Below are 10004 nucleotides of genomic sequence, written 5' to 3' on the forward strand. Positions count from 1 at the left end.
GTAAGGATAAAAGAAAATTTCCCACATTCTCTTCTTTAAAAAGGGGAATGCCAAGGGAACAGGGAGATGCAATTTGGGCACAGAAGACTGTTGTCATCCAGTGTCTTCATCTGTTCATGCTGCTATAACAAAACACCTTACACTGGGTGGCTTATAAATAATGGATGTGCGTTTCCCACAGTTCTGCAAACTGGAGTCCAAGATCGAGGCAGATTTGGTGTAAGGTGAGGGCCAGTTTCCTGGTCCATAGATGCCGTCTTCTCACTGTGTCCTCACACGGTGAAAGGGGCTGGCTCTCTGGGGTCTCTTTTATGAGGCTACTAATCCCATTCATGAGATTGGAGCCCTTATAACCTAATTACCTTCTGAAGTCTATCCACCCTACTAACACTATCATACTGGGGTTAGACTCTCAACATGTGAATTTTGGGAGTACACGAACATTCATACCATAGCACCAGGTCAGGATTAAAATGTAACCCCAAGTATTGAAGGGGCAGATTCTCTCTTAGCACAATAAGGTCTGACTTAATGGACCATGTGTAATATGATTGGATTTCTTTATATCAACCTTTTGGGGCTTTCAGAGAAAAATTAATCTTATGGTACAAATATTTGATTTTATGTAAGTTAGTTGAGAGCAAACCCAAGTCAGAGGGGAAGACTACTACCATTTTTCTCCTCCCCATCCCCCAAAGACTGATTTCTTCCTTCCCTCTTCTAGACCATACCACCACTCTATCACACAGGATCAACATACACTGAAATTTGATTTCACCTTTCCCCACCAAATACCTGAAACATATGTAAGAGAAAATTGTTGGATATTTGGCAAACTTGGAGAATGAAGATCATTTAATTGTAATATTCCTGTGGTGATGGGTGGCACATCCCATGAAAAGGAAATATGATAGCACAGAGAGGGGAAATGTACACTTTTTAAGAAAGAGAATTTGGAGAGAAGAAAGAGTTGGGAGAAGAAACATACAGGGAATTCACCAGCATTCCAGGGAATGTTCAAAGAAATATTCCCGCTGGGAAAGACTTGGTAATTCAGAGCAGGGGGAGGACAGTTCTGCATAGTGTAAGGGAACAAAAAAATTGTTAGGGAAAAACTTTCACAAACTGTTTTTCTTCTTTTCTCACACAACCACAACAATCACCAACACAGAAGGAGACTTACGGGACCAAAAGTGTGAGGATTTTTCCCATACACCATGCAGTGGACACCAGCTAGGTGTCCTTCAATTCAGCTCTGACACTATCTACTGGAGATAGTGTCAGATCCTACAGATTGAGGGCTCAGACCCACAAGACCACTCCCTCCTACCCCAGGCACAAGTCCAGACCTCTGGAACTTCTGACCAACTGGCTTCAAGTACACGTTCCCAGGACTCCCTCTTTGGATTCAATTAATTTGCTGGAGCATCTCACAGAACTCAAGGGAACATTTATGCTTTGTGGCTTACTATAAAGGACATTGCAAAGGATACAGGTGAAGAGATGCATAGGGTGAGATATGCAGGAAGGTGCACAGAGCTTTCATGCCCCTGCCCTGGGTGAGCCACCCTCCAGGAACCTCTATGTATTCAGCTATCCAGAAGTCCTCTGAACCCTGCCCTCTTAAGTTTTTATGGAGGTTTCATTATGTAAGCATGACTGATTAAACCATTGGCCATTGATAATTAACAGATACATCCTCAGTACCTCCATCCCCTGGGGGCAGCTGGCCCCCTCTGATCCCATGAACTCAAGCTCTTACACTAAGCTCTATTTATTTTTTTTTTTTTTTGAGGCAGGGTCTCGCTCTGTCTCTCAGGCTGGAGTGCATTGGCACGAACATGGGTCACCGCAGCCTCAACCTCCCAGGCTCAAGCAATCCTCCCCACTCAGCCTCCCAAGCAGCTGGGACTACAGACTTGTACCACGACACCCAGCTAATTTTTGTATTTTTGGTAGAGGCAGGGTTTCATCATGTTGCCCAGGCTGATTGTGAAGTCCTGGGCTCAAGCAATTCACCCGCCTCAGCTTCCCTCTCCCGCAAGCCGGGATTACAGGCATGGATCACCTTGCCCAGCCATCAGGCTAAGCAATTAAGCCTGAGTTGGGTGCAGCTCCTGCAGTAAGGCTGCCCAAACCTTCATGTGGCTGCTGTGTGGCTGTCAGACTCTGACATTCTAGGCCATGCATCTGACTGGTGCCCTCCCTAGCGTAGGCACCACACAACTTTTACTCCACCTCTCTGTCTCTGATTTGGGAGCCCCTCATCTGCTCCCCATCACCCCCTGCACTTTCCACTTTCTTAATGGTGGTCACTGAGGATCGTCAATGCCAGTTTACTGGGGGATGTCTCCGTGACAATATAAGATCCTAAAGGGGAAGAACTGTGTCTATCTTGTTAATTGTAAAATTTACCTAATTTACACAGTCCTATGAATTTTGACAAACAAATGCAGCCATAACCACCACACAATCAAAATAGTTCCATCACCTTCAAAATTCTCGTGCACCCTTTCTAGCTAATACCTTCCTCCATTCGCACTCTTTGGCAACCACTGATGTGCTTTCTGTGCCTGTACTTTTGCCTTCTGGCAGGTGTCATATAAATGGAATCAAATGATATTTAGTCTTTTGAGTCTGTCTTCTTTCACTTAGCATGATGTATTTAAGATTCATCTGCGTCATCAGCAGTTTGTTCCTTTCTGCTGCTAAATGTACTCCACAGCTTGTTTACACATCCCCTAGTGGAAAAATATTTGGGGTGCTCCCAGTTTTTGGCAATTGTGAATAAAACTGCTATAAGTATGCAGGCACAGGTTTTTGTGTGGATATGGTTTATATTTCTCTTGGATAAGTTTCTAGGAGTGGAATTGCTAGGTAGCATGGCAAGTATACAAACATAAGAAACTGCCAAATTATTTTCAGATTGGCTATACCACTCTGAATAAGTTTTTGAAATCTGTTGCACAGCATAGTGACTGTAGATTACAATAATGTGTTATCCATTTCAAAGCTGTAAAGAGAGTAAATTTCTAGTGTTTTTAGCACAAAAAGTAAGCATGTGAGGTAATGGATATGTTTATTAGCTTTATTTAATCATTCCACATTGTGCCCCATACATATATACACTTATAATTTATCAATCAAAAACAAAAAAATTTAAAAATTTTTTAAATGTACTGGCTGAAAAGAATAAACAGGAATCGGCCGGGCGCGGTGGCTCAAGCCTATAATCCCAGCACTTTGGGAGGCCGAGGCAGGTGGATCACGAGGTCAAGAGATCAAGACCATCCTGGTCAACATGGTGAAACCCCGTCTCTACTAAAGGTGCAAAAAATTAGCTGGGCATAGTGGCGCATGCCTGTAATCCCAGCTACTCAGGAGGCTGAGGCAGGAGAATTGCCTGAACCCCGAAGGCGGAGGTTGCGATGAGCCGAGATCGCGCCATTGCACTCCAGCCTGGGTAACAAGAGTGAAACTCCGTCTCAAAAAAAAAAAAAAAAGAATAAACAGGAATCAAACAACTACATTTGATATTGTTGTTAAACTCCATAAAAGTTACAGTTTGAACTTTAAAAGAAAAAAAAAAGTCAATTGCTTTCATTACTAGTTTGAGCTTTGCTCTACCCAGCTGTAAAAATTCCTCCCTTTCATATAATAAATGTCCACAAATGTATAGGTTTCCTTGTAAATATCCTTTTTTTTTTCATACAGTATCACTCTCAGGATATCCTTGTAGGTAGGTATTCTATTCCACTGGACTATTTGTTTATTCATGTACCAACATCATACTACACTAATCATTATATCATTTTGATACCTAAACTAGCTACCCTCCATTCTTGTACTTTTAAAAAATTTTACTGGCTCTACTGTAACCTTTATACTAATACATCAACTGTAGGATCACTTTGTCAAGTTCTTCTCAAAAATTGTATTAGGTTTTTTATTGTAATCACATTGGATTTAGAAATAATTTTAAAGAAATTATTATCTTTACCTTATTAAGTCTTCCCAAACATAAACATTGTTTTTTTAACTACTGAGTTCATATTTTAGACCTTTATTTCTAAAACTTTTTTTTTAATCCATGAAGGTCTGGCACAATTTCAGGGCTTATTCCTAGGTATTTTGTAGCATTTGTTTCTTTGATCATTTATGTCTACTTCTATTATTTCTGATTGGTTATAAACAATATGTAGAAATGCTATAGAATTTTGTGCAGGCCTTATACCCAGCAACTTTGGTAAATCTTATTTTATCAGTCTTATTGAATGTCTCAAATTGTTATACAGGAAATGATACTGTCTGCAAACAATGACCATTTTGTATCTTTCTTCCCAATCTTGTATACCTGTTCCTTTATCTCATCCAATTGCACAGATTTATATATTTCATACATTGTTGAAAATAGTGATGATCTTTATTATCTGACTTCAGTGACAATTCCTCTGATAAATTAACTTAATGTAGATTTTGCTATAGAATTTCAGGTAGGTTTCCTTTTCTGGATTCATTTCTATTTTTAATTTTAATTAAAAATTCACATTCATATTGAACTTTATGAAAGCTTTTAAAACATGATGAATTCTAATTTTTAGCATTTTACTTGGGATCTTTACACCTACATGTATAGAAGACATTGGCTCACAATTATCTTTTCTTTTACTGTTCATATTTGGTTGTAGTATCAAATTTTTGATAAATTCATTGTATTACTAAACTTTCCCCAAACTTTAGCATCTTAAAACCATTAACATCAACTTAGAGTTTGAGGGTCAGGAATCCAAGAGCAGCTTAGCTGGGTAGTTGTGATTCAGGGCCCTTGTGAGGTTATAGTCAAGCTGTCTGCTAGGAATGCAGTCTTTTCAAGACTAGAGGGGCCAGGTGCAGTGACTCATGCCTGTAATCCCAACACTTTGGGAGGCCAAGGCAGGAGGATTACTTGAGCCCAGGAGTTGAAGACCAGCCTGGCCCACATGGCAAGACCCTGTCTCTACAAAGTTTTTAAAAAATTAGCTGGATGTGGTGATGTGCACTTGTAGTCCAGCTACTCAGGAAACAAAGGCAGGAGGACCACCTTAGTCCAGGAATTCAAGGCTGCAGAGAGCCATGATCCTACCACTGCACTCCAGCCTGGGCGACAGAGACTCTGTCTCAGAAAAACAAAACAAAACAAAACAAGACTAGAACAAGACTGAAAAATGCACTCCTCAGTCACTCATGTGTTTGTGAGTAGGCCTCCATTCCTCATGGGCTCTTAGCCAGAGGTGTTGGATTTCACCCTGTGGGCTGCTGAACAGATGGTATGAGTGTCCTCATGACCTGGCAACAGAATGTCCCCAGAGTAAGTGATTGAGGAGAGAGAGAATGTCCCTGAAACATTTTATCATCTAACTTCGTGAGGACATAACTAACTCTCACACAGACTACCCATGGAAAAATGCAGGAGGGGGCTACACAAAGGTGTGTATACCAAGAGGCGAGCTCACTGGGGGCCAGTGTGGAGGGTGACTGCCACACTCATCAAATGAATAAATTGGCTCTCCCTGTTTTTCCTCTTCATTGAATTGTTAAGTTAATACGTTCCATTGCTGCTCTTAGAGCAGTGGTCGAAAGCAGTAAGGAAGATTTTTTTTTTTTTTTTTTTTTAGTGTAATGACTTCTTCCAGGAAATAATTGAATTACAATATTTTTAAAAATCTTATCTAATCAAGTTGTCTCTTTCCTCTGGAGTCCACAGGGCAGAGCAATGTGGAGCAAGGCCCTCTGCCTGCTCCCTAGCTCTTAGCAGTCCTGGTTCCTGCTACTCCTGCTCCATGGAGTCAAGGTCACCACTACCCTCGCATGATATGGCCAATAGTGTGTCCTAAATGTTATCCATTATGGCAATGTTGTTATCTTAAAACAGAAAAAAATAGTGCCTTGGGAGAGAGAGGAAATGAAAGAGACTCAGAATCACTCCAGTATGCAACAAGGAGCCCCAATTTTTTGACAAGATGCTGTGGCCTAGTAACATTGCTATTTATTACACACACGGCGCATTTTCCAGTGCTCCAAATGCTATGAGAAGCTGACTTTTACTGCCACTTCACAGACAAAAGAATTGAAATTTAGAAAATAAAATCACTTGTCCAAAATTACAGAGCCAGCACTTTCAGACTCATGGTATAAATTCAAGTTCCCCTAGTCCCTAAGCCTCTTCCACCCACTACATATCCATAGGGCGAGGGAGGCCTCATATCCAGACCTTCCCTCGTAGCCTCCCACCCCACTCATACACCCCAATGAATCACAGAAGCAGGATGTACAAAGAGAAATAGGCTTGTTTATTTATTCCTTGATCAACTGGCACTTCTTGAAAGCTTGCTGTGTGTCAAGCCTTTCCCCAAAGGAGGATATCAGTGGTGGCACCAAATTCTCAAGTGCCCAGCCATCCAAGCCTGGGGGTGGAAAAGGAATTCCCAGACCACACCAAGCAGGACTCCAGAGCCTCTTCCAAATGTCAGGAATCAAGCTGTGAGAGAAAATCAGATAAGAGTTGCAGCATAGAAACCAGCCAAATCATATCCACATCCTTCCTCCTGCCCAAGGATCCTCCTGAGACAGACAAAATAAGAAGATGGTGCTATAGTTGAAAGAGACAAGTCTTGTTTTCACCGTAATACTAAAGTATTGAACTGGATAATCCTCAAATTCCACTGATCCTTCGGAATTTAACCTCAGAAAACAAGATGGGAATAACCTGAATAATAAATTTGTAGTGCATATAGTGCTTAGCAAATCACTTTCAATTTCTTTATGTCTATTTTACCAGTAAAGAAACTGAGACTCAGAAAGTCACTTCCCCAGGACCCCCACCCAGAGTCACTAGAATAGAATCAAAGCCACAGGTGATTCTATAGAAAACCTGGCCCTGAGACCTGGAGAACAGTTCTCTTGACGGGCAAAGGAGTCAGACAGAGGCTCTGCTTGGAGTCGTGGGTCAGGACTCCCCCCGCTCATATGCCTGGGGCCCCAGAGGGTTGAGGCTGAGAGGGCTGGAGGGAGGGAGCTCAGTGTGCCCTAGCCCCCTGCTTACCTTTCAAAGGTGAAACACAGGTTTTCCCACACATGCCCATGCAGCACTTCAAGTCACGCTCGCACTGGCCATCCGACTCACAGTGATTGGGGGGGTTAATCATCATACATTGGCCATAAACCGCTGGACACTTCCCAGCCTTTCTCTTTCCTGGGTGAGAGTGAAGCTGCCGGTCAGAGGCCTTGTACTTTACACAACCCCTCCCACCTCCACTTCTTAGAGTGAGCTCCTGCTCCAGCCTGAGCAGAGTTAACCGGGGTGAGGGCGGGGAATCATCCCCTCCCCACTTCTATCATTAGCACCTTCTCCCTAAGGCACCTGGCTCCCCTGGAACATCAGTCCCCCGTTGATGCAAGTGGCCAGCCGTCCAGTGCTCACTACGTGGGAGGCTTCCAACTGCCTGGTTATCTAAATGCCCAGATGGCTATCTGGAAGGCTGACCTCCTGACAGCCTGCTGCTTCACCAGCTGCCGGCTAACTTCCTGCTTAGTGCAGTATGATTCACTGAGTGATTGACAAAGAGGTCTGGCAGGACCCATCACCCAGTCCCATCCCACTAATGCCGTCTCCCCAGGCTCCCTCCTCTCTACCCAGTTCCCCCACCTGCTTACTTGGGTTTGGGGTATCAACGGGATCCAGGCACTTTATGCCACAAACGTCAGGACAACATCTCTTCTTCTCTGGACACTGCCAGTCACTCTGGCACTCAGCTTTCTCGAATCTAAGGCACTGGGCAGATTTCCTAGGAGGACAGACTCCAGCTTTGAAGGCTTTTGAAGAGAAAGTCAAGAGATCAGAAGGAGGCTGGGCCCTGAGAAGCCATCATAACCCCTGGACAAAGCACCACTTTTGAGGAGGAGAGACCTTTACCTCAGTGACCATCCACAAAGCCCAAAGGGATATGCTTGCCTGATCTCCAGGTGACTGAATGAGCATGATTAAATTAGCCACATGGACAGGGGATGTTTCAGACCCAGGAAAAGGGCAGAAGGCTTCCAGTCAAGGTCTCCCACACCACAGCAGAACAAGGCTAAACACAGGCAGAGAGGAAGGCTGAGAGTGATGGAGATGAAGAGAGATAAACAAAGATAAATAGAACCAGCATGAGAGATGTTGAGAGCTAAAGCCCCAGGCAGAAACACAGAGACTAAAGAGCAGAAGCAGAGACAAAAAGAAGCAGAGTCAGAAACGAATAATTTGATAGTCACAGGTAGGTGAAGTAGAAGAATGCAGAGTATGAAAGACAGAGAGAGAGAGAGAGAGAGAGACCTGGGCTGACAGCATGGCTGCAGAAATGAAGCATTTCCAGAAGCTCAGAAACCCTTGCAGAGACCTTGGAGCTCAGCCAGCTATGTATTCCACCCACCCTCAAGGAGGTCTCCTGAAAGTAAACGGAGGGATCAGAGCCTACAAAAGGGGACACACCGACCCTCCCAGGAGACCCTGCCTCTGACCCTGCAGCCCTGATTGGACCAAAGTGACTCCAACTTACACTTTCTAGTGCCTTCCACAGCCCAAGGTGCCAGGGTTCCCAGGGCAAGAAGCACCACGATGGGGAAGAGGCTGCTGGACTTCATGGTGAAGGCAGAGTGACTCTGATGGCCAATGCCAAACCTATTTATTCTTTTACCAGTGCAGTGGGTGTGGCCCCACCAGAATTCTTTTGGCCCCTCCCAGCTATTACTGCATAAGCAGGAAGGGAGACGGTTTATCTTTCCTATTCCTGGCAAGGCTATGAGGCCAACACAGTAACTACCAGCAAAGAATGGGAAGAAGTTGGCCTGGGAGGTTGGCTGATAAGGCCATCTCAGTGTCCAACTGAGCCCTAAACATCTCGAGACCCCAGGCCATTAGCCTTGTAGTTGGAGAGGGGAAGACGTGGTCAATTGCAAAGGTGCTACCTGGACCTCAAACTGAAACCAGATATAGACTCTCAGCTGAGACTTTGTGTAATACATACTATTCTAACATTGCTAATTCTGATTCTCACATTACTGGACTCTCAGGCATTGTGAAACTCTGCTGATTGCTCAATGCAGTTTCTTTCTCAAAACTTCAGCTCATTCAACCAAGCAATATTTAGTTCCCTGAAATATTTACACCGTTATATCCCCAGTGCCTGTTCTGTGCCTGACACAGGGGAAGCACTCCCTCAACCAATGAAAGCTGAAGAAGAGCTCTGCTCTCAGGAAATCTCTTCGGAGCTCAGTTTTCCCCGCTATGAAATGAAATGATACTAACAGGTCAGCCTTTCTCGGAGGGTTATGAGATTAAAGACATGAAGGGACTCTGAAAAGAATAAATGAATAAATAAATAAATACAATTCATTTATTCTTCAGAGAACTGAAATGAATCTGAGATCAAGGGGGAAAGCAGCTCATCGGTTACTGTAATCAACATTTAGCTGTGAGATAATTTGAGATCTTAGAGGATGGCTCTCTAAAATTTCTCAAAATCCCTTACAGATCTCACAGGATAGCAAAAAATTAAACCCATTCTATATGCTACCTAGTCTTCATAGATTTCTTCTGATTATAAAGAGAGTGATTATTTCTAAAATTCAGCCCAGAGCTGAGTGTAGCATCATACACTTGCAATCTCAGCTACTCAGGAGGCTGAGGTGTGTGGATTTCTTGAGACTAGGAGTTGGAGACCAGCCTTGGTAACATACTGAAACCCCATCTCTACAAAAAAATTTAAAAAATTAGCCATCCATGATGACGTATGCCTGTAGTCCCAGCTACTTGGGAGGCTGAACCAGGAGGATCGATTTAAGTCAGGAGTTTGAGGCCATGGTGAGCTGTGATTGTGCCACTGCACTCCAGCCTAGGGGACAGAACAATACCCTATAGAAATAAAATAAAATAAAATAAATTCAACCAAACTCATCTGGCTACAGACTCCAAGCTCTTGACTCATTAC

The 10004-nt window shown here is 43.4% G+C and overlaps 1 protein-coding gene across 1 annotated transcript; it reads right to left on the bottom strand.

Moving 5' to 3' along the window:
• Positions 1 to 6308: 6308 nt before the first annotated feature.
• SLPI (secretory leukocyte peptidase inhibitor) lies at positions 6309 to 8697 on the bottom strand. Its single transcript, XM_003936418.3, has 4 exons — positions 8574 to 8697; positions 7693 to 7851; positions 7082 to 7231; positions 6309 to 6517 (listed from the first exon to the last, which is right to left on the bottom strand). The coding sequence occupies exons 1-4, from the start codon at positions 8656 to 8658 to the stop codon at positions 6513 to 6515; spliced, it is 399 nt and encodes a 132-aa protein (XP_003936467.1). The 5' UTR covers positions 8659 to 8697; the 3' UTR covers positions 6309 to 6512.
• Between the last annotated feature and the right edge of the window lie 1307 nt (positions 8698 to 10004).

The sequence above is a fragment of the Saimiri boliviensis genome, chromosome 9 (assembly GCF_048565385.1).
Source record: "Saimiri boliviensis isolate mSaiBol1 chromosome 9, mSaiBol1.pri, whole genome shotgun sequence".
Taxonomy (NCBI): Eukaryota; Metazoa; Chordata; class Mammalia; order Primates; family Cebidae; genus Saimiri; species Saimiri boliviensis.